Source organism: Pimephales promelas, chromosome 25, assembly GCF_988280905.1.
Source record: "Pimephales promelas chromosome 25, fPimPro1.hap1.1, whole genome shotgun sequence".
NCBI lineage: Eukaryota > Metazoa > Chordata > Actinopteri > Cypriniformes > Leuciscidae > Pimephales > Pimephales promelas.
In genome coordinates, this window is record NC_142793.1 from 24,299,814 (window position 1) to 24,323,886 (window position 24,073).

At 37.0% G+C, this 24,073-nt stretch overlaps 4 protein-coding genes across 5 annotated transcripts in view; 2 read left to right on the plus strand and 2 right to left on the minus strand.

The window, feature by feature from the left end:
- The window catches only part of rxfp3.3b (relaxin family peptide receptor 3.3b), a 1,896-nt gene extending 875 nt beyond the window's left edge, over positions 1 to 1,021 (plus strand). Inside the window, exon 1 of the mRNA XM_039648213.2 lies at positions 1 to 1,021. This exon is cut by the window's left edge and continues 875 nt beyond it. Coding sequence (XP_039504147.2) covers positions 1 to 455 — 455 coding nt within the window. The 3' untranslated portion in view covers positions 456 to 1,021.
- An 873-nt stretch (positions 1,022 to 1,894) lies between these two features.
- Positions 1,895 to 8,942, minus strand: calml4b (calmodulin like 4b). The gene is made up of 5 exons (XM_089127843.1): positions 8,688 to 8,942; positions 8,554 to 8,584; positions 7,286 to 7,426; positions 5,731 to 5,919; positions 1,895 to 2,472 (listed from the first exon to the last, which is right to left on the minus strand). Exons 1-5 carry the CDS (start codon positions 8,688 to 8,690, stop codon positions 2,357 to 2,359), a joined length of 480 nt encoding a protein of 159 aa, XP_088983969.1. The 5' UTR covers positions 8,691 to 8,942; the 3' UTR covers positions 1,895 to 2,356.
- Positions 8,943 to 9,152: 210 nt separating this feature from the next.
- Positions 9,153 to 18,962, minus strand: cln6b (CLN6 transmembrane ER protein b). Of its 2 annotated transcripts, XM_039647831.2 has the most exons (7): positions 18,234 to 18,955; positions 16,133 to 16,247; positions 14,655 to 14,753; positions 12,447 to 12,635; positions 11,807 to 11,862; positions 10,818 to 10,940; positions 9,165 to 10,109 (listed from the first exon to the last, which is right to left on the minus strand). In XM_039647831.2, exons 1-7 carry the CDS (start codon positions 18,290 to 18,292, stop codon positions 9,824 to 9,826), a joined length of 927 nt encoding a protein of 308 aa, XP_039503765.2. In that variant the 5' UTR covers positions 18,293 to 18,955; the 3' UTR covers positions 9,165 to 9,823. The 2 variants fall into 2 exon arrangements, with proteins under 2 accessions (XP_039503766.2, XP_039503765.2); XM_039647832.2 differs by lacking the exon at positions 10,818 to 10,940 and having other exon boundaries at positions 9,153 to 10,109; positions 18,234 to 18,962.
- A 269-nt stretch (positions 18,963 to 19,231) lies between these two features.
- fem1b (fem-1 homolog b) lies at positions 19,232 to 23,556 on the plus strand. The gene is made up of 2 exons (XM_039648109.2): positions 19,232 to 20,112; positions 21,036 to 23,556. The coding sequence occupies exons 1-2, from the start codon at positions 19,838 to 19,840 to the stop codon at positions 22,669 to 22,671; spliced, it is 1,911 nt and encodes a 636-aa protein (XP_039504043.1). The 5' UTR covers positions 19,232 to 19,837; the 3' UTR covers positions 22,672 to 23,556.
- Positions 23,557 to 24,073: the final 517 nt, after the last annotated feature.

The following is a 24,073-nucleotide window of genomic DNA, read 5'->3' on the forward strand; positions in this document are numbered from 1 at the left end:
ACAACCTCCCCAAACGCAGGTCTAAAGTCACCAAATCCGTCACGATCGTAGTCCTGTCGTTCTTCATCTGCTGGCTTCCCAACCACGCCATCACTTTCTGGGGAGTCCTGGTGAAGTTTAACGTAGTCCATTGGGATAAGTTCTACTACGCGCTCCACACGTACGTGTTCCCGGTCACCATCTGCCTGGCGCACTCGAACAGCTGCCTGAACCCGGTGCTGTACTGCCTCATGCGCAGGGAGTTCAGGAAGATGTTGAAGGACTTCTTCTGGAGGATCTCGTCTCCCGCGATCGCCAATAGCTGTCAGATCCGCCCGTTCTCCGGAACCACGAAGGCGCGCGACAGTCAGGCCGGGATTCCGCTGAACGTGATGGAGACCGAGGATTACCGGTTATCGGTGGTGAACGGGCAAACAGACGTGCTCCCGTCCACAGACTGCACTGTACTGAGGTAGACTGGAGGAAATCTCTTTTTTATTATTATATCATTGTTGTGTCAAGAACTAAAACATATGTCCGCTTTTTAACGCTTATGGTTTTATTCCGCGTAAAGGCGCGCGTGAAGCACACCTGGATGTACTCAGTATCGAAATAAAACATTGGGCTTATGCTGCACTGCACTGCATTTATTTATTTATTTGCATATATAATTTCCACTTTTACTAATGTTTGGAGCAAGATATTGTTGCATTACAAAAATAAATCAATTGCTTAATATCATATAAAATAATGGTAACGCTTTATTTTACAGTGTCTTTGTTACATACCGGCATGTTGCTAGAAATAAGTATAAATTTTGCATTATTACATGCAATTAACCCTAAACAAAACCTAATCCTGTAGTAATTAGACTACATGCAGTTATTATTATTACTGAGTATAATTACACTAACACAGACACCTAAAATAAAGTGTAACCAAAATAATTATTAATTGTATTAAGATACAACAAATCTTATATATATATATATGTACACGTATGTGTGTGTCCTTTTTCAAGATTTTTGCATTTCAATAAAAATTTTAAACAAGTAAAAAAAAAACTAGAGCTTAATGATTTTATTTTTTTATTACTCTCAACTTAAACATATTTTCATATTTTTAAATTTAGTATATGAATCACATCAAATATTCCATTCCCTCATTCCATTAAGATTTATACTTAAGATTAAATAGACATTTTTTTCTTATTTAAAATTCTTAATTTATAATAAATTGAATATAGGAATCTCCTGAAAAATAGCTTTAATATATATATATATATATATATATATATATATGGAATATATATATACACACACACATGTATTGTTGTTATATCTTAAAATTATGTATTATTGTTCGAGTAAAATGTTATTGCACCAATAGGCCTACTTAAAACATAAAATACACTAAAAAGCTGTAAATTGAATTACTATAATTGCTTGTACATCTTAATAATTGTATTAAGATACAACTATATATATGATTTATTATAAATATTTGACAAACCCCTTTTTCCCACATTTACTCACAATTGAAGTAAAATTGTGTTTCTTTAAAAAACAATCTCTGTGATCATACTGTGCATGAAGCAGATGTTAAAGCAGCAGCTTACATTATCCATTTCTTGTTTTCCAACCTCCTTTTTTTCTGTTTGAGTTTATTGCCTGGAAATTCTGAAATAATTAAAATGTATTGCTGATTTGAAGTGTAATAAAGCTGTGTCAGTGACCTTAACCATGTGAAGGTGATGGTCCGATCGGAAATGAATGTAAACAGTGTTACGGTGTTGTCCATTTGAAGGACGTAATAAAGTCCTGTCTTATCATAGCAATGTTTGTTTTCCTCATAAACACAATTACAAAGTTAACTTTTACTGTTATTCCATCTAATTAACATTTGACAGCAGATCGACTGTGCTGGACTGAAGCTTTAGTTTATTATCTCAACACAAACACATTAACACCACAACAGGGGGATTTATGAGCTTTACCAAAGGCAAAACTTTCAGTTCTTGCTTTTTATAGGTTATAATAAACTGTTTAACAGAGAGAGAGGGACACACACGTTTATTGTTTTTAAAGCAGACGCTTGAGGCAAAAAAAAAAAAAAATTTCTGTTGTGTGAAACGTGATGCATCAAATATTCTCTATAAACTCAAGAGGGCACTATGATCACAATTTAAAATATCACTAATAATCTGAAATCTTACGTTTCTGAAAACAACTCACATGGACACATCTGGTCACTTTCAAAACAATCCCACAGTTAGTTAATGATTGAATGGGTTTGGCAGGTGCTTTATCAGTTAAATATGGCCAGGGTTGTGGAAGTATTTCATTTTTCGCTGTTTTGGAAAGATTTAGAGGCTGATTTATTGCTGGTCTGAAGTTTGTTCGGCATCGACCGTCAGAAACGCCACCATCTTGGCGAAGTCATCGTAATGGATCTGATCACACGCCACGCCGGCTTCACCCAGCAGCTCCTCGACTGCGACATAAACATCCGCATTATATTCAACGCAAGTCCTTATGCTGATATGTTCTGGATTGTTTCTGGACTGCAGATGGATGCATTTGACATAAAAAGTCAGAATTAGCAACTTGTTTCCTACTTGTTTTGTTTTTTATGCTCTACTCGTTTTCAAGAATTTCTGTCTTTTTTCACATCTAAAATACACATTTATTTATTTTCATTACACATTTCTTTAAAGGCGATATTCTCAAAAAGAGTTTATTGTCAGAGGCGGCTTGTTTATTTATCAATTTCTTAATTTATGTTGTTCCAAAAAAAACAAAAAAAAAACGTAGAATTACTTATCTTTAACTCTAATAATTTTGACAAAATTCAAACTAGATTTTCGAACCTGCCTATATCAAATGTTCAGATTTTTCTTCTGGAATTGCACGCAAATTAGTGCATATTTAATTTAATAATGCCGGATAATCACATAAAACAATCAGTGTAATGTGATTAATCTACTGGGGAAAGTATAGTGATATATTTTAGTTTACCCAAATAAAATGTATCAAAGTTCCACTATTGTTGTTGTAAGTCAGAGACATAAAGTAGGAATATCCAATATGTGATGCATTGTGGGTAATGTAGTTTACCTCTTCTGTGTGTTTTGTTTGAATCATATTTATTGGTGTGTTCAAGTCATGTGGGAAAGTTCGTGTTTAAGAGTTGAACGCACAGAAAATAATTATTACATCAATTACTTTATATAGTATGGCGTATGGGTACCTGCATTTTTTTTAGCTCTATACTGCATGTCTGTCAGTTGTTGTGTATGTTTTAAGACCCTTATTCATCGTCTGGTGTTGTTTAAAGCCCTTTGAACAGTTTGCACTGAAACTCTCTTTTTGACCTTGAACCGTTTGGTTCCCATTGAAGTCCATTATATGGAGAAAAATCCTGGAATGTTTTCATCAAAAACCTTAATTTCTTTTCAACTGAAGAAAGAAAGACATGGACATCTTGGATGACATGGGGGTGAGAAAATTATCAGCAAAAGTTTTTTTTAAAAGTGAGCTACTCCTTTAAGTTTATCAAGCGACGAGAATACTTTTTGTGCGCAAAAACAAACGTAAATAATGACTTTATTTAAATTATTCATGTCCTTCTCTTTGTGCTTCTAGTCAGTTAATGTAGTGTGATAGCATAGAGCTACGTCACACGTAGGCTCACTATTGGCCGACGCTGGTCATGTGTGTGATGCGTGTGACGTACAATAACAAAAGCTTAAAGGGCACCTATTATGGAAAATTCACTTTTACATGGTGTTTGAACATAAATGTGTGTTGGCAGTGTGTGAGCAAAACCACCCTAGAATGATAATCCATCCAGTAGTTTTTTTACAATCTCAATAAATCATATGCACTGCCTCAGAACGAGCTGTTCTGAGATCCAGGTCTTTGTGACGTAGAACGGGAGACAGGGGGTTGATTGACAGTGTGGCTGTGGCCTAGACCCCGCCCTCGGTGATCTGTACACACCATCCTTCATTGTTTCAACGACGACAGCCGGTAATGTCTCTTGGAAACGTAAATTTATGTTCTGTCGTGGACTCGTGGGTTAATCCTGTTGTTGTGGCTTAAAAGTTAATCCTCAAGTGTGGATTGTCGTCTACTGTTTGCGATCCACCGTCACCTCCAGTAACAGTACGTGTATTTTATGATTTTTGAGCAAATAGTCTTTTCAGTCAATGTCAGCCAATTCAATAACAAATGCGTCTAAAGTTATTGCCGTCATAGGATGTCTGTGTATATAATTTAAAACCTTGTTTGTATAGTGTGTAACCACACGTTTATAAATATATATATTTTTAAAGATATTGTATTAAAAACTGCATATATGTTGGTGTTCTGTAAGTTAGCCATCTTCTCACATTTGCCACAGAAGCACCTATGACAAGTAGCTAAACATGACGCCACAGGTGCCTCGCATAAATGTAATTTCGCTCGTACGTTGCAAACTTTATCACAGAATGTATATGTAGTTTCAAAAAATTGCGCTAGTGTCTGTGTGTGTGTGTTGGACATCCATCATTTCAAATGGGACGCGATTACAACTCTAAAGTACATAAAAGTATCAAATAACCATACCGAGACGTACTGGTCCATTCTCATTTGTTTATTCTGCCGGAGTCTCTTCATACTATTTAAATATTCCGATTCAAACGTACTCTGAATGACATTCAATACGGCGCGTCTCTTCACTCTCTCAGTACCGACTGCCTGCCATAGGTATCAAGTTACGCCCTCATCCAATGGCAGGGCGGGGATATGCAGCTCATTTGGATTTAAGGTGGAATACCCCCTGAAACCGCTCATTTTTAAGCAGGCCCCAAAATGACATTTTCAAATGGTTATAATAAATTAACTGTGGGGTATTTTGAGCTGAAACTTCACAAATACATTCTGGGGACACCAGAGACCAATATTACATCTTGTAAAAAGGGGCATAATAGGTGCCCTTTAAGCTGTTACGCTAGTGAACTCATTCGAGGCCCACAGAGAAGGAAATGAATAGTCAAAATAAAGTTGTTATTTTGTTTTTGCGTTTTTGCACGTTTCAATCCCTCAAGAAGCCTATGGACTAGTATGGAGGAGTGATCCAGCTCTCAGATTTCATCAAAAAATATCTTAATTTGTGTTCCGAAGATGAATGAAGGTCTTACGGGGTTAAATAAATACTGACTCTTTTTTGGGTGAACTATCCCTTAAAGCACATTCCTCATTCCTATTCAAAATAACTCACAATTTCATGCATAAACCTTTTAATTGAGCTCAAAATATCTTAAATCGGGTGTCTATAACATAAGATGATATTTCATGACTCTAGATGGGCTTATATCTCTATATGGGAGAGGAGCTGTTTCGCTGGGTCCTTAAGTCAGTTTCTTCAGTGTGCATTCAGATACACACGTAGACATTATAAAATCTTTTTTTTTTGGTAAAGTTTTGGTAAATGGTTCAAAAGTGTGACAAAAGTCCTAGAGTCTTGGACCACTCTGATGAACACTAAATCGTAAATACGAGCTTCCCACACTTTAAAAAAGTGATCAGTTGACATAACTTAAAAAAGTGTATTTCAACATAACTTTGAAAAAATCAACTAAAAAAATGGACATAATTAAGCTATGCCAAGCTGCCATGTCCACATAACTTAATATTTTCAATTAGGCATGAAGTTTATTTTTGCAAAGTTAAGTTGTCAACTGATTAGGACTTGAACGCATCACACCTTCTTGATCTGTGAGTCGTTCTCCAAAACCCGTCAGTCTGACCCTGAGCTCCGGCACCGTGATGAAGCCTCGCTTCTCCGTGTCCATCAGCCTCACGGCCCGCAGGATCTCATCCCGAGGGTGTTCCCGCCGGATCTGCGCGTGCATCACGCTGAGAAACGTGGAGAAGTCCAACTCGCCGCTCTTATCTAGGACAGACAGAGTCAAACACTTTGCCAAAAAGCTTCGGATGCAGAAGCCGCTTGATCACGTCTGACAGGCTGAGAGTCAAATTCATTCCGCCAGGTTTATATTTAGTACATTTCAACACATTTTTCAAGCATTTCATCATGTTATGTCAGTTCATATGTCTCTCTTTTCCAATAAAAATCAGTCTGGATGAGCTGTTTTTCGTCTGTGTGACTCTATAAACCATCTTTCTGCGTTCACTGTCCTTATGTGGATGTACTGGGCCTCAAGTCTGCGATTGTTATTGTTGAGTTTTAAACACGTACTCCTACTGATTTCCAGTGTATTTTACTTAGTAAGCAAAGTTTACACTGTTGACTTTACCTGGGCATTGGACATTTAGGAAGGCTTCAATCTGATAACTTAACACTGTCATTTGTTTGGATGTTCAAATACTTCCAGTCTCTCGGTTTAATGCTCAGAGGCGTCAGTGAACGTTTTCAAAGAGCCACCTTGACTCAAAACCTCTTTAGCATCCATCCACTATTGGTCAATTTATGCATATTTTGCAAATAAACATAAAATATATGTCTTTATATACATCTTTATATCAATTGTTTATGTTTCCATCAGATCATTGGGATTGTAGTTCTTTCCCTCATTAAAGCCAGTCTGGTTTTCAAATACTTTTTTGCTTGTAATGACGCTTGTAGCCGGCTTTTAACGATTATAACTGCTCTAAACTGAAAAAGCTGCACTCTAGAGCGAGATTGGGGCGGGACTGTGCGTTTGATTGACAGATGGGGAGCAGAAGGGGATGAGTTTATGAACCCCATTTAGAAACAATCATTATTTTGTAGCTTGCAACCCAACAGACCAGCGGATACACTGTCAAACCAAAGATAATTCTGATATTTTGACATTTTTTTACTAGTGTGTGCAGGACACTATAGTTCATTTATGTAAGTGAGGAGAGCAAAATAAAGTAACCTGTGACATATTATACACAAAATCCTTCATACAGTCACTACCAAAAAATGTATACAAATTTAAGACCAAAAATGACACTTTGAGCTGATGATGTTTTGCGGAAGTGTGTTTTCTGTAAGTGCTAATGCTCTTTTTACACACAGACTGAACAACATGAAGCATTGCTGGTCACTGGTTGAGCTAAACTGGTATTATCTAATTGTGGAGTTAAATTTAACAGATATTCAACATAATTCATGTGTGAGAGTCGAACAGAAGGACGGACAAAACCAGTCAAATATCATCTGATTTGATAACTCTTGTCATTTAATGACCATTTTCTAAACTTTAGCCAATAAACTGTGATAATGTGAGAAATATTGAAGGTGTTTGAATCAATTTTGGTAGGTACTATACCGATTTTATGGGTCAGTAAGTGTCTGTCGAGTTCTGGCAGGGTCGGACATCGGCCCAGAGATCTCATGACCGTCAGCAGATCCTGCGTCTTCATTTTACCGACGCGCTTCTGGTCGTACAGCGAAAAACACTCTTTGTACTCTGAATAAAGACAAAAACATATTACTGTACACAGAAGTGTAGTATGCAAACATTTAAAACACAACCTCAGAGCCCAAAAACATAAGTTACCTTAGAAGATGTTCTAGTTTAAAATGTATCCAGATACGAATGTTTATGTTTTATAAGGATTGGATACAAACAATCTCTTTAATCTCAAATGAAGGATTTGTTCTGGCATAAACGGAGACAACCTGTTTAAGAGGCAATCAAGATTACAGCATTATCAATAACAGCAGGTGGAGGTTATATCGTCGTGTTTACGGTGTAAATCTTTCATTATCAGTCGGTTATGTTCTTGCTTTTATCCTCATGTTTTGTTGAGTCCCATGTTCAGTTGTGTTTCTCACTTCACTGCGCTTGTGCTGCAGTAATCGCTCCGCTGAAGTGAAATGAACACAACAAATGCCACTTTGTCTGCAGTGGAAGAATAACATCTATTGAATGGCTTCAGTTATAATAAACTCAGATTATAACTGCAATAAACATTTACATAATATACAGTACCGGTCAAATGTTTGGATACAACTATTTTAAAGTCTCTTCTGCTCCTTAAACCTGAATTTATTTGATAAAAAAGCACACACATTTTTTAAATATTGTGAAATATTATTACAATTGAAAAGAATGGCTTTCTATCTGAATGTTAAAATGTAATTTATTCCTGTGATGAAAAGCTGAATTTTCAGCATCATTACACAAAGTCTTCAGTGTAACATGATCGTTTTTTTGATGATTTTTTTAATGAACAGCATTCATTTAAAATAGAAATATTTTTGTAATATTTTTAAAAAATAAATAAATAAATACTTTTATAAGTGTTAAATTTATTACAAAAAAAGTCATGGTAAAGATGTATGCTGTTTTTATAGTAGCCTACTGTGACGTTACTTACAGTATCAAAACAAAAGCATTTTTATGTGTTAATGAAATCTGTTATAAAATGTCCGTGTAAAAGTGACTACATTTTTATATTAACATCTATTTCTGGCTTGTGTTAAAAATATAAAACCGAATTTATCTGACTAATAAGATTAGTAATCAAACAGTTCCTGTGAGAAAGGATTTGTAGTCTTGAGAGAGACAATCTTTAGCCTCGGTCTACTTACCGTTGATTTGATCTTGACTGAGGAATTTCGCCTGCAATTAATGACAGAAGAAATCAATTATACGATAAAACGATATGATAACAACACGTCTTTTTACATGGAAATAATACTCAAAAAACAGGAGCTAAACTTACCATGTCAATGCTAATGTAAGGAACTTTTATTCCTCTGGGCGGCGCTCGAGCGCATAGAAAACGAAACGCATTCAAATCTCACCAGGGATTGAGATACTATTATGTCTGATCGAAAACACTTGTATGCTAAAACATAGAATAATTTAAAATGGTAAAATCCAATTTATACTATCCCATTCAGTCACGTTTGCATAGGACTCCAACAACAACGATGAGACAAATCAGCGCTGAGGAAAGAAAACTGGTATCACGTGACATGGCGTTAACGGTTGACGTTCTTCAGCTGTGATTAAACATCTTTAATAATGTTTAAAATATACAGTGAAAATTTACAAAGTTAGAATTTCTTGATATAGGCATACTGTCGCTATTTAAGTAGAGGATATAGGTCAAATATTAAGTTTAAGTATTATTATTAATTTCTTACCAAAATAATACTTAACAACGACACAGATGTTATTAACCAAATCACTTCCCAAGTCGATTATTTTGGATAAAAATCTTCTGAATTTGTTTTACCTATGCAAATGAGGCATTGTAGGCCTATAATTAAATATGCACAAATTTACATATCCTACTTTCCAGAACAGAAATCAAAACACCTGGAAAGAGCCAGGTTTCAAAAATCTTTTTTATTTTGTTGATATTTATTTTGGATATCTGTTTTATCACTCTCTAAATCAGAGAAAATACTATCAGGCGAATTATATTAACAAACCCTTCAGTAAAAAAGCTGGTCTGATTTTTTCCCCCTTCCAGGATTCTTTGATGAATAAAAAGTTGAAAAGAACAGCCTTGATCTGAAATCGAAATCTTAATATTATAAAAGTCTTTACTGTCACTTCTGATCAGTTATCTGTCAGTGATCTGTCCTTGCTGACTAAAAATATTAATTTCTTAAAAAAAAAAACATTCTAACCCCAAACGTTTGAACAATAGTGTATCTTGACAATTTAGAAAAGAATAGAATAGATATTGCACGACCTTGGCTGATGGAAATTGACTCATTTTGCATAAATTCATGGGATGCCAGCTGTGCACAAAGTCAATTTTTGAAGGTACAATCAATGTGACATTAATGAAGAGTTTATGATGCAAATGCCAGTCATGATCTGCCCTGACAGTGATCTGTGGGTTCAGTCTGTGAGCGTTGTGTGTTTGTCTCTCAGGTAAAGTGTGTAAAGGGCCCACGGCTCTGGTATATACATCACTCCTGGGTATTTCTTGCGTAACACCGCGTCCTTCCACAGACAGACGACCCAGACGGTCACTAACACGAGTGACATTGAGAAACTGTAGAGCAGGAACAGTCCGTTACTGTCGGGCAGAAAACCTTTACGCTTCTGGTGCACGACTGTAGCCGTCATGGCAAAAAAGGTGAAGATGAAGGGGATGAAGATTTGTCCTTCCGTCACAAGATACCTGAGGAGTAAACGGCAATTCATTTCAGTTCCATGCAAGTCAACAAAAAGCATGCATAAAAAAACTCTTGGAGGAAGAAGTGTTAGTAACACTTTACATACTTCATTATCAATCTCATGCTGGGTTGTTTTAACCCAATTTTGAGTCAAATATGGGGAAACCCAAACATTGGATTAAAAATGCCATTTAAAAACGTAACTCAATTGCTGCGGGTTTGTCCATATTTGACCCAAAATTGGGTTAAAACAACCCAGCATTTTTTTTAGACTGGCAGCTGATCAAAATGAACTTTTACCAACACATTAATTCATTTAAAGGCAAATGAGCTTTATTGGCATGACAAATTATGCATTACGTTGATAACCAGATGGTTGACGGCACCCATTGACCCACTCTAAAATATGCTGGATTGTTTCAACCCATCTTTGGGTCAAATATGGACAAACTCAGTTGGGTTAAAAATGTTAATTACATTTTTAACCCAACGTTTGGGTTGGTCCATATCTGACCCAAATTTGGGTTAAAACAACCCATTTATTAGTATTTTTTATCCTATGGAAGTCAATGGGTGCCATCAACTGTCTGGTTCTTTAGAAAATCTTCTTTTTTGTTCAACAGAAGAAACTCATACAGGTCTGAAACAACATGAGGGTGAGTAAATGATGACAAAATGTTCATTTTTGGGTGAACTACACGGGCGAAACGGACCAGTAGTAAAGGCCACTGGGACCCAGCAGAAGCCAAGCAGAGACGGGCATCTTCCTCTCTGATTTGACAATAGTGAAACAGCCAGTGAAATACAGGAACATGATGAGAAATAGAGGAACACTCCTGTAAAAATGGAAGATTAAAGTGTAAAAGTGATTTTCAGACACATTCCCAGCTAACAGGGAACGTTTTCTCAAAGTTCAAAGTTATGTGGTCTTTAAAGGAGTGGTTCGCTTTTTAAAAAACTTTTGCTGATAATTTACTCACCCCCAAAGTCATCCAAGATGTCCATGTCTTTCTTTCTTCAGTCGAAAAGAAATTAAGGTTTTTGATGAAAACATTCCAGGATTTTTCTCCATATAATGGACTTCAATGAGCGATCGTTTCGCTTGATAAGACCCTTATTCATCGTCTGGAATCGTTTAAAGCCCTTTGAACAGTTTGCACTGAAACTGTCTTATGGACCTTGAACCGTTTGGACCCCATTGAAGTCCATTATATGGAGAAAAATCCTGGAATGTTTTCATCAAAAACCTTAATTTCTTTTCGACTGAAGGAAGAAAGACACGGACATCTTGGATGACATGGGGGTGAGAAAATTATCAGCAAAACTATATTTTAGTCTTTTTTTAAATGTTACAACTTGTTTCAGAATGTTCAGATAACATTCCAATATAGTGTTTGCAAATTTAACGTTCGTATTACCAAGAAAACCTGGATGTTGTTGAAATGTTCAGAAAACATTCAGAAATGACATTTTCATAACGTAACGGGAACGTTTTTAGAATATTTTGCTAGCTTGGTTATAGATTAAATAATACATTTTTGTAGAAAAATAATGAATAACTTGTCTTTAATACAATTATAAATGGCATGTCTGCTTTCAACTCCTCATGAGGCAAATATGTTTCCACTGAATAATGATTTTTTTTAATTAATTAGGTTAATTACATCATGGCAGAATGTATGCAGAATATCTTCCGGCTTACCACATGCAATGACCCAGACTTTCATCATAATACTGTAGCAACTCAAACGAGTCAATCTGTCAGAAAACAGAGAAAAAAAGTAAGAATTCCTGAAGAAAATGTCAATGCGGTTGTTTGACCAGCACAAAACTCAGCAACACAATGGCTAGAATAAATCTATAGCAATTTTCTAAGTAGCTGTTAAAGTCCCCCTGTAGTCAATAATTGCATCCCTTAAACTCATCTTTAATCACCAAAAATGGCTGTTTTTTTCTTCGAAAAAAAAAATGTCCTCATGCTTTACAATATCTTGAATGTAACTCGACACCCGTGCCTCATTTAGTATGCGCAGTTCTATGAATATGCTAATGAGCCCCGCCTCCACTCACCCCCTCAGCTCAGAGATCCACTGGTTGACGATCACACGTTGATCTGATTGGTTTCAAGGTCGTTTGTGACGTCAGAAACACCAGCGATTTCACACCGTGTTTTTGAGACTGTCTTTTGTTTTAAGCAGAAAATACTCCGAATTTACACATGGTTTGTCATATTAAAAACATTAAAAGCTGGATTTTCACCACAGGGGGACTTTAATCACTAAAAAAGCATAATGATATTGATATGCACATATACTGTACAACTGTAGTCTTAAAAGCGCTACCAGGGTTTGTGGTGTGAGGTTCTTCATGATGGGGTTTTCCCTGACGCTCAGGTGTAACTGGTATCCGCTGAGCAGAAGCCGATGGTTAATGGAGTCTCCCACCAGGTGTGCGCTCGAGCCCATCACAAACGTGATGATACACAGGTAAACGGCGGAGCGGGGCAGAGTCTTCGGGCTTCGCTCTATGAGCTGGAACAGAACATCGCATGAGATATAATATACCAAAATTATATTATATACCGAACTGCAGTGCACTAAATTATATTTAACAAATCAAATGCATTTTCACTCAAACAGTTCTAGTAAAATAAGTACGTAAGTAGAGTGAAAATATACAGGTGAAACTCAAAAAATTTAAATAATTTCAGTAATCCAACTTAAAGGGTGAAACTAATATATTATAGACTTATTGCATGCAAAGTGAGATATTTCAAGCCTTAATTTGTTATAATTTTGATGATTATGGATTACAGATATGAAAACCTTTTCACAATATTCTAATTTTGAATTTGAGGTTTTCATAGCTGTGATTCATAATCATCAAAACTACAACAAATAAAGGCTTGAAATATCTCACTTTGCATGTAAATAGTCTATATAATATATTAGATTCATCTTTTAAGTTGAATAACTGAAATAAATGAACTTTTGGACCATATTCAAATTTTTCGGGTTTCACCTGTAAATATAATTGGATGCAGAACAAGAAGGCAAAACTAATATTGAAGATCACATTCAAAGAGTTCTATACAAAAAATCCCACTTGTCTAGAGTGATGATGTACAGCTGTGATTTATTACTGACAACATTTAACACAAACATGAATTGAAAAAATACAAAATAGTTAAATATATTGTATGCAACTTGCTGAACTAAACAAGTGAGGTCATGTGACAATGATATTGCACTTAAAAAATACCAGATGATCATGAACTGCCTCTTTTCTGTGTTTTCCATCTAAACATTCTTAAATCAAGAGACTGGAGAAGCAAAACTGAAGGTTGTTCAAAACTTTAATGTTGTTTATGTATCTATCTATGTGGTGTTTTTAATACACTTTAAGACAAACCATGTGTAAATTCATAAGTGGACAGCATTGCTGAGTATTTTCTGCTTAAAACTGCAGTGAACCAAAGACAGTCTCAAAAACACGGTGTGAAATCGCTGGTGTTTCTGACGTCACACACGACCTTGTAACCAATCAAGTCAACGTGTGATTGTTGGATCTCTGAGCTGAGTGAGTGAGTGGAGGCGGGGCTCACTCATTTAAATAATTAATTTTAGTGATCAAAGATGAGCTGTAAGGGATACAATGATTGACTACATTACTGATTTGACTTCCAGTGTTGGAAAAATAATCTTATTTTCCCCTTTGAAATAAATTCAATCCCAAAGCTAGATATTTGTTCTTGTTTTAAGCAAAAACACTGACCCGAGAAGAGTTCAATCATATAATAACAGATTTCTTGATCCATGCAATGTGTGTCATCAGTCATGTGGAATGGACGCAGTGAAATCATCCGTACAAGAAGACGCAGAAATGTCAGACAGATTTTTCCACAGATTGTAAAGGTCAGTGTTGTTTACTCTCAACAGGTTTGGGGTGATGCATCATTTCAATATCCTGCTCATAAATATCACCTTCTGAGCCCCTTTTGCTCAGTGAGCTTTAAAGTCCCCTTGCAGTCAATCACTGTATCCCTCAAAAAAAGACATTTAAATCAACACCTTTGCCTCATTTAGTATGCACGGTTCTATGAATATGCAAATGAGCAACCCCCGCCCCCACCCACTCACTCAGCTCAGAGATCCACTGGTTGATGATCACGCGTTGATCGGTTACAAGGTCGTGTGTGACGTCAGAAACACCAGCGATTTCACACCGCGTTTTTGAGTCTGTCTTTGGTTCACTGCAGTTTTAAGCAGAAAATACTCAGCAATGCTGTCCACTTATGAATTTGCACATGGTTTTGTCTTAAAGCGTATTAAAAACACCACATAAACAACATTAAAAGCTGGATTTTCACCACAGGGGGACTTTTAATAAAGTGCAAGCCTCACAGTGAGATACTGTATGTGACAAGAGCCATCCATCCTGGAAGTGCAATGCATCTCAGGCCAGTCTTCGAAGGGGCGGGGCTAACTGAGTGGGCGGGGCTTAGCAAAGAGGTGTCAATCAATCAGTGACGTGCTCCATTATGACCTCACCTTAAGCAGCAGGAATGGTGTGGTGATGTTGTACAGCATGTGGAAATAGTCTCCAGCACTGGGTCTGTTTAAAGGGAACCACTCCACAGGACAGACAATCTAGAGAAACTCAGAGCAAAAAGCCTCAGAACACATGCAAAAAACATAATCTTACTTACAAAATGAATGAAAAATAAACATTCTATTATATACTATTCTGTACAATGTTTGAGACTTTGTATGGCTAGCGCTTTTCCTGTTATTGCCTCTTTAAAAATGCAAAATAAATCAAAAGTGCCAGCTAAATGAATAAAGGTTAAGCATGCTGTAAAGAATAATCGTGATTTTTACGGTAAAAGACTGTAAAAATGGTACAGTGCAAAACTGTTAATTGGTTAACAGAAAGTTTCCTTACTATAAACAGTGAATAACTGTGGTACTGTACATTATATGTCATTTTACTGTAAAATACCGTTAAATGTACAGTTTTTGAAAGTGAAAAAGAACAACTTTTTCAAGAAAAATTGACATTCCCACAATTCCCTACATGACACTTACATTTGATGTATTTTTGTTGAAATAAATGTTTCCTCATAGTTTTCTTGTTACATCAGTTATGTACATTAGCGTTTTATGTTACATTTAATGTTGTTAAATGAATGTTTATTGCATTTTTTTATTTTCATGTGTGTTACCATGATAGTATTTAATGTTTATGCGAATGAGTCTGTGCAGCTTCTATTTCTACATATTAGTTATTGTGGAAAAGCTGCTTGATTTGATCATGTGACTCATCATCACTGCTGTGATTGGTGGTTGTCAGTGTATTACAATGACACAAAACAGATGTTAATAGTTCAATAAGTTGATAAATTAACATTATATCAAAATGAAATACTGTTTATACTGTAAATTTAAGTTAAATCTGTTAAAACAGTAGTGTTGCTACCATATTCTTGATGGTAAAGGGCAACCACAGCTGCCGTTTTTTACCGTAAAAATTACGTTTTTATTACATGTGATTTTTGTGCCGAGATGTTTTTTTTATTTTTTATTTTTTTATGTAAACGCTCTGAACGTGAGGTGACGCTGTATGGGCTATATGCACGCATAAGTTCCGCATTTGACGTAAGGATGCTCGTCCATTTCCGGTTGTGTAGATTAAAGCGGAGGAAAACCGAGGAAAACGGGATTATGGCAGAAGCTTCAAAATTTACTGTCCTCCCGTCTTTGAAACGAAACGTACATACGTTTAGATGTAATTTTATAGTTATGTTTATTTAATATAATTTTAAAAAGAAGCATTAACACAACGAGGGGTGTCTGTTTTATCTGTTTTTGTGACTAACGTTTCATTAGTATAACCATGGAGTACAAAATTCAATATAAATTCTCGGTATTGCATTGGACTCTACGATCGGCGGAAGTAATCGAGCATCCTTAATCCTTCACCGGAAATACCGCCGTGCATAGAGCCCATTCCTGTGTTGTTTTGTTACCATGACTACGGGTCTCCCGAAGTCCAGGAGCCAGTTCTGGAGGGTGAAACGGCACCAGAGGTCCATGTGAAACTGAGCTTTCCTCAGACAGCCGTCCGTCTCCCTCGACCCGTGTCTGCGCAGAGATACGGCATCAAGACAAATATAAACTGATAATCAAACATACAGTCAAACCAAAAATTTTTCAGACACCTTCTCACATTATCACAGTGTATTCGCTGTAGTTTATAAAATGGTAGGCTACTGTACTAAAATAAGAGCAGAACTCAGTTGATATTTGACTGGTTTAGTCCGTCCTTCTGTTCGACTCTCACACATGAATTATGTTGAATATCTGTTAAACTCCACAATTAGATAATACCAGTTTATCTCAACCAGTGACCAAGCAATGCTTCATGTTGTTCATTGTGTGTGTAAAAAGAGCATTAGCACTTACAGAAAACACACTTCAGCAGAACATCATCAGCTCAAAGTGGAGGAAGACTTTTTTGATCCCAAATTTGTATAAATGTTACTAGTCACTGTATGAAGATTATTGGGTATAATATGTCAGTTTACTTTACTTTAGTTTGCTTTATTTTGCTCTCCTCACTTACATAAATGAACTATAGTGTCCTGCACAAAAAAAAATATGAAAAATGATATCTGGTGTCTGAATAATCTTTGGTTTGATTGTGTGCCGGGGATGATTAATGAATATGTGGATAAGGAATATGTGTGTGATAAAGGATGCCGGTCCTGCTGTGTGTTTCCCGGAGCATCTGGCAAACAGGCCTATGTTTCATTTATTTAAGTCCATCTGGCTCAGTCTGGTTATGTCACTTATGTCACTTTTTTGTTATGTAAGTTTTGATGTTGCGTTGTTTGACTTTCAGGCTGACTTTGCACCATGGACCAGATGTTGGAGAACAAATCAGTTTTATTGCAATGGTTGACATTGGGATGCTAATGCAACCGTGATATTAACAAAAAGACAAAACTAAGACGGAGATCACATTAGATTTGTACATTTTCAGAGGAAAACGTGAGTGTAAAACTTGGAAGCGAGTTGGTTAAATTTAACAAAACAATACAAATGTACAATAAAAAACAGTGAAAATGTAGTAAAATGTGAATTACTGTTTATTTAGGGAAAAAAATTATATTTAACAAGTCAAACGTGCATTTTCATTCAAATTGTCTTAGTAAATAAAGTATGCATAGAGTAAAAAGTATGTATATATATATATATATATATATATATAAACACACACATACATATATTGTCTCCTAGAAATAATCCATTCTGAACTACTGAAACAAGTTGTAAATTTGCACTTTAATTAAAATACTTTTGCAACAAATATCAATGTAAAAAAAGTAAGTTATTGAGGAAAAAATAATAGTGCAGTAAAAACTGTTGATTGGTTCCCTTTTAACTCACCTTAAAAACTGAATATTAGATTTAACAAGACAATTTATATTATATACTGTAAATACTGTAAAAATGGCTTTTCTTTGCAAGTAAAATGTGAATTACTGATATGTTTATTTACAGTGGAAATCTAAATTATATCTAAATATTGTCAAAACATTACCTATAAAGTATAAAAGTAGTATTAAAAAATCAATGCAATACATGCAAAAATGCGCAACTAACAATGATGATTACATTCAAAGTGTGCAATGCAATAATATAATCAAGATTTGTGCATTTTCTCTCCACCAAAACCATAGAGGATGAGTTTCAGCTGAATATATTTATCATTGAGGTTTGTTCGAATCACTAATTCATCTTAACGTCATTAAAAGTGCAAGTGAAATGTCAGGATGATGGTTTGGGACGCCGTGGGAAACGCATTTTAATCTCACCCGATTTGTTTCCCTCAAATCCCAACCCAATATCTCCGGTTTCGGATTCTGAATGTGATTCTAAGCAGTTTATTAAAAAACTAAATATTAAACTTTTAGATATATGTTAAAGAATCAGAATTGTCTGTAAACGTCACATACTCATAGTCACTTTTCAATGCATCATAAAACCATTGAAATGCTTACAAGTGTCAGAAATAAAACTGTGACCGTCCTGGAGAATAAAAAAGGCAAAATAAAAGTTTCAGACCTGGTCAGGAAGGCAGCTTGCGTCGCACAGTTCTGCCTCCTGCGCATGATGGGGGGCATTTCACCATGAAGATGTCTTGCTTCTCGTTCACACTGCTGTCAGATGACCATTTGAATGACCTTTGACCTCATCGGCAGGGGTCGAACAAAAGAAAGCTCTGATCTCTCCACCGCTCGTGGACACTCATCACAGGTGTTGCTGTGACTCCAGAAGATTCAATTCAATCCCACTGAGTTGACAATATACAGCATGACCTCTGACCATTGATTCAGATATATGTTCATTCATAAGGTAAAACAAAACATTAATAAATAAAATAGTTTGGCTCATGAATATGTCAAGCTTGTCTACTCAAACAAAATCCCATAAAGATTAGGTTTTCAGTGCATTTATAGTTGAGATAAACCTTTAATCCAAACCCCTCCCTTTGTGAAACGCATTAAATGGTTCAGGATTTAATATTTTTGTTGAATATACAGCACCATGTGTCCCTGGAAAAGCAGTTTAATACCTTCCAAATGAAAAAAAAAAAAAAAAAAAATAGGTATAAATTAAACATGAAATCTAGTCTACACAATATCTACAGTACCTACACAATAAAACATAATTAAAAAAAATATATATAAAATACTATTTATTGTACATTGATGTATAAATATTTCAGATTACATAAAATAAATATATATATTTATTTACATATAAAATATCTAAAAATAATTGAAACAGTTCAATTATATAGTTTACAATATATACTTACTAGTGGTTTTAAAAGTGTTCCATCTGAGAAATAATATAATAAGTTAGATATATTTTTAAATATAAAATATATTAAAATAATAGTAACAGTTCAATTATAGTTTAAAAATGGTTTACCTGAGAAATATAATACAATAAGGTAGATATAATATATATTTTTATTTTACCTGTGGTATTTTTTTTTAATTCAAATGGGACTTTTATGTCGAAAAAGGCATCGCATGAATCCCAGTGTCGCACTTCCTGTTATTGCTGACTTCATTTCCGTGCGTCGTTTCCAGCAGAGGTGAAAGACACAGGCACATTGAGCGGAGATTTGAGCTTTATTGCGGATTCAGTGTCGGATTCATCAGCAAAATCTGGATTAATTTCGGCTAAGTGATCAGTGGACATTATCGCGGAGGACACGGAACTGAAATAAGAACAAACCGAAGCACAAGAGTGGAGGAATGCGGCGAGTAACCTCGTTTCTCACAGAAGTGAAAGAGAATTCCAACTGAAACTAATTTTAATTACAATATTAATAGTCTATGACTCATGTATTATAACATATAGGATTATTACAATAATAACTTCAGTTAGAAGATTTATACACAAGAGCCCTAACATTCATATAAAGTTAATCAAAACAATTCAGCGCGACGTCACGGAGTCAGACTAAAAGTATCCGTTTGTTTTTATATAAGATCCATATCAGCAGATCGTGTTATATTAATAACCAGTACAATGGCACTTGGTCAGATTGAAACTCTACACTGGTGTCATATATGAGCTGTAGAGCTCAGGCAGGTGTTTTTAATGGGAGGCGGATTGATCTGCTCTGAGATCAGTGGGCGAATCTTGCACAGATGGCGGAGGTACCGGCTCTGGCCCGGTTGGAGTCCTTGGCCCGGTATGTTCACAAAGCAGCCAGCGAGGGGAGAGTCCTGACCCTGGCAGCCCTGCTCCTGAACCACTCCACCGTCCAGACCCGATACCTGTTGGAGTATGTGACCCAGGTGGCCGGACAGAGATCCACTCCTCTCATTATCGCGGCTCGGAACGGACATGACAAGGTGGTCCGGCTACTTTTGGACCATTACAAGGTGGACACTGAGCAGACTGGGACTGTCAGATTTGATGGGTGAGTTTGAACTATTAAAGGGATAGTTCATTCATAAATGAAAGATGTTATTATTTACTCACACTCAAGTTGTTCCAAACCCGTATGAGTTTCTTTCTTCTGTTGAACACAAAATAAGATATTTTTAAATGGGTCATCGGATGCACATTTTCCAAAAGTTGGAGTGATTCTTTAGGGGCTTCATGTAAAGTTTGTAACATTGGTTAAATTCCTCAACGAAACATTTCGCTGCATGTCTCTTTAAATGATAATGAGCAACTGTTATTTTGTCAGTATGCTAGATGGAGCCATTTACTTCCAGCCTTTTTACTAAGCTAGGCTAGCGGTGTGTGTCAGACAGCGTTACAGCACGCACGGAAATAAAAAAGGGTATGTCATCTAACTCTGGGGGATACAGTGAATAAGTTAAATTCCCAAAAAGTCGTTGTGTTCTGACTAAAAGTAAAAAGCTAAAGGTGGGCTATAAACGAACTACACCACGCTCCCACAAATTCAACGTCACCATCACTAGCTTCTGACAGCACTTTAAGTTTTTATCTTAAAACAATTTACATAACGTTTGAGTTAGAAAAGTTTATAATGGCACAATTATAAGCATAACAATTTAGTAAAAGCGGTCGTGATTATATTTAATCTTTTCGACAGCCTCTGTAATCCCACTTAGCCACTTGTAAGCAACCGCCTTTTTCAAGATATGTAACCGCTTAAAAAAACGAGTGGGGTAATATTAATGTATTTTATGTCGTAGAATAAAACATGAAAGTGACTTCAGTATGTGTTCACCACAGCCATTTAACCAAAACCCCATAGACTTCAGTACGACAAAACCGGAAGTGCTAATATGCTAACTCACTGCATTTTGGCCTACAAATTGATGTCATACCTGCACCACTCCTTTGCTGACGTGTCTTTCACTCTTACAGGTATATTATCGATGGCGCCACGGCTCTTTGGTGTGCAGCCGGCGCTGGTCACTTCGAGGTGGTGCGTTTGCTAGTTTCCCATGGCGCTAACGTGAACCACACCACCCTCACCAACTCCACCCCCCTCAGGGCTGCGTGCTTCGACGGACGGCTGGACATCGTACGCTACCTTGTGCAGCACAAGGCCGACATCAGCATCGCTAACAAATACGACAACACTTGCTTGATGATCGCCGCCTACAAGGGCCACAGCGATGTTGTTTACTTTCTACTCGAACGCGGCGCTAATCCCAACGCTAAGGCTCACTGTGGAGCCACCGCATTGCATTTTGCCGCCGAAGCCGGGCATCTGGACATCGTTAAGGAGCTTGTGCGATGCCAAGCGGCTATGGTGGTTAACGGGCACGGCATGACACCGCTAAAAGTGGCGGCGGAAAGCTGCAAAGCGGATGTGGTAGAGCTGCTACTTTCCCACGCGGATTGCGACGCGCACAACCGAATTGAAGCGTTAGAGCTTCTTGGAGCTTCTTTCGCTAACGACCGTGAGAATTACGACATTCTTAAGACTTACCACTACTTGTACCTTGCCATGCTGGAACGTTATCGTGATCCGCAGAACATCATCGCTAAAGAGTGGCTGTCGCCTGTTGAGGCGTACGGAGGGAGAACCGAATGCCGGGCGTTGCAAGAGTTGGAGGCCATTCGACACGACAGGGATGCGCTGCACATGGAAGGCCTGATGATCCGCGAGCGAATTCTGGGTTCGGATAACATTGACGTTTCGCATCCCATTATATACCGCGGCGCTGTCTACGCCGACAACATGGAGTTCGATCAGTGCATCAAGCTGTGGCTTCACGCGTTGTACCTCCGCCAGCAAGGAAACCGCAACACCCATAAAGACCTTTTGAGGTTTGCGCAAGTGTTCTCGCAAATGGTGCACTTGAAAGAACCGGTCCGCGCGTCGGATGTGGAGCACGTTTTGCGCGCGAGCGTTCTTGAGATCCGCCGCAGCATCTCGCGAATGCAAACCGCTACGGAGGCGGAGTTACCGGCCGCCAACGACAACTACGAATCTAACGTGTTTACATTCCTCTACCTGGTTTGCATCTCCACCAAAACGCAGTGCGGCGAAGAGGAACGAGCACGGATAAACAAACAGATCTACGACTTAATACGCCTGGATCCACGTTCCCGCGAGGGCTCGTCGCTTTTGCACTTAGCGGCGAGCTCAGGTACGCCCGTAGACGACTTCCACACCAACGACGTTTGTAGTTTTCCTAACGCGCAAGTTACCAAGCTGCTCATAGACTGTGGCGCGCAAGTGAACGCCGTGGACAATGAAGGAAACAGTCCTCTGCATCTCATAGTGCAATACAACCGTCCCATTAGCGACTTCTTGACCCTGCACGCCATCATCATCAGCCTCGTCGAAGCCGGTGCTCATACGGACATGACCAACAAACAAAAGAAGACGCCTCTTGACAAGAGCACAACGGGCGTTTCCGAAATCCTTCTGAAGACGCAAATGAAGATGAGTCTGAAATGCCTGGCGGCTCGTGCCGTGCAGCAACATCACATCTTGTATCGGGACCAGATTCCCAAAAGCCTGGAGGAGTTTGTTGAATTTCACTGACCTGTACTTTTATTTTCCCATCAAATCTGGTTTAATGCTTTCGGAGTTTGATTTAACTTGTGAAACGATGCTGAAGACTCTTGATTTGAGCTTGTTTACGTACTTGGCACGGATTATAAGTCTACAATATGTCCCTAATATGCTTGTCGATCCATTTGGGAGATGTTAAATCTGACTGCTAAATTTTATCCCAAAGTCTCCGGTTTCATCCTGGTTCTTTTTTTTTTTTTCTAAATAAGACCCTTATTTAGAAAATGTCTTTTTGACGAACAGCATTTTTATTGTGTTGAACTTTAGTCATCATGACAATGTGAACAGCTCTTTTTTTTATAAGCTGCTCTTTTGTCAACCTTTTTAGATTTGTTTGGTTTTCTTAACATATTTTATAAAGGTTTATTTAAAACAGAGTCTAACATGTCTATTTTATAAGGAATCAATAGCTGAGTGTTGATATCCTAAAGCTGAATTTTGTGCCAGGCGATTTCTTTTATTTGAATATTAAAATGTGCCTGTAACCAGAAGTTGGACATTTATCATTATTATTTTTAAAGTAACTCTTTTTAATGGCTTCTCTTTTTTTTTTTTTATCACATCACCACTGTAAAGCCAATTAGCAAGTCTGTAATTCTGACTTGTGTTAATGAACATTTGCTGGAGCTCTTTTGGAGTAACGGGGCCTTATTCTGGAAGGTGCTGTTGTGTGAGAAGCTTATCTTCCCTCTTTTATCTCTATGTGTGTGTGCTTGAATGTGGCCGAATCTGAATGTGGAGGTTTTTAACCCTCTGTGTTTGCATCATGTTTTATTCTTTAATTACTGGGGATTGTCCAACGTGTTTTTATTTCCAAACCAAGTTAAATAAGATTAAAAACGTCAATTAAAGATGCATGTCATGTTCTCTGCTTCTTTTGTATTTAAGTTTGTGATTTTTAAGAAAATCCTCTTAGGAAACGTTTTTTTCAACTAAAAACGTTTTATGCGTTTTGGCCGTTCATTGACACGATATTGGCGGTTTGGGGGCCTGAAAACGCAAACTTTTGAAAATGGGATTCAAAGTGGACGTTTTTGAAAATGATACCAGGGATGCACCGATATAAAAATTTTGATCGATACCCGATAATCCTTTATATTTGAAAGCCGATGACCGATATATCGGCCGATAAATTTAAATCAAATTTTTATATAATTTCGCCCGATTACGAAAACAAGTCTCACCATTAAAATCCACGTCCCAAACACATTTCAGAACCATTATTTATCAGCTTTAATATATCGGCCAAATTTTGTTATCGGGCCGATAACTATAACATTAAAATGAACATGCATCGGCCGATACCGATATGGTTGCCGATATATCGTGCATCGCTTGAGATGCCTTTATCGTAATTGTAAACTACAAAAAC

Excerpts from the sequence above, each read along its gene's own strand:
- fem1b (XM_039648109.2), top strand. The coding sequence starts at position 19,838 with ATGGCGGAGGTACCGGCTCTGGCCCGGTTGGAGTCCTTGGCCCGGTAT. Across the intron at positions 20,113-21,035 it reads GGGACTGTCAGATTTGATGG|GTATATTATCGATGGCGCCA; the intron begins GTGAGTTTGAAC and ends TCACTCTTACAG.
- calml4b (XM_089127843.1), bottom strand. Across the intron at positions 7,427-8,553 it reads CAGTCAAGATCAAATCAACG|AGTACAAAGAGTGTTTTTCG; the intron begins GTAAGTAGACCG and ends GTCTTTATTCAG. Across the intron at positions 2,473-5,730 it reads ACGACTCACAGATCAAGAAG|TCGAGGAGCTGCTGGGTGAA; the intron begins GTGTGATGCGTT and ends TTTATGTCGCAG.
- cln6b (XM_039647831.2), bottom strand. The coding sequence starts at position 18,292 with ATGCCCCCCATCATGCGCAGGAGGCAGAACTGTGCGACGCAAGCTGCC. Across the intron at positions 14,754-16,132 it reads TCGGGAGACCCGTAGTCATG|ATTGTCTGTCCTGTGGAGTG; the intron begins GTAACAAAACAA and ends GAGTTTCTCTAG. Across the intron at positions 11,863-12,446 it reads ACCTCACACCACAAACCCTG|ATTGACTCGTTTGAGTTGCT; the intron begins GTAGCGCTTTTA and ends GTTTTCTGACAG.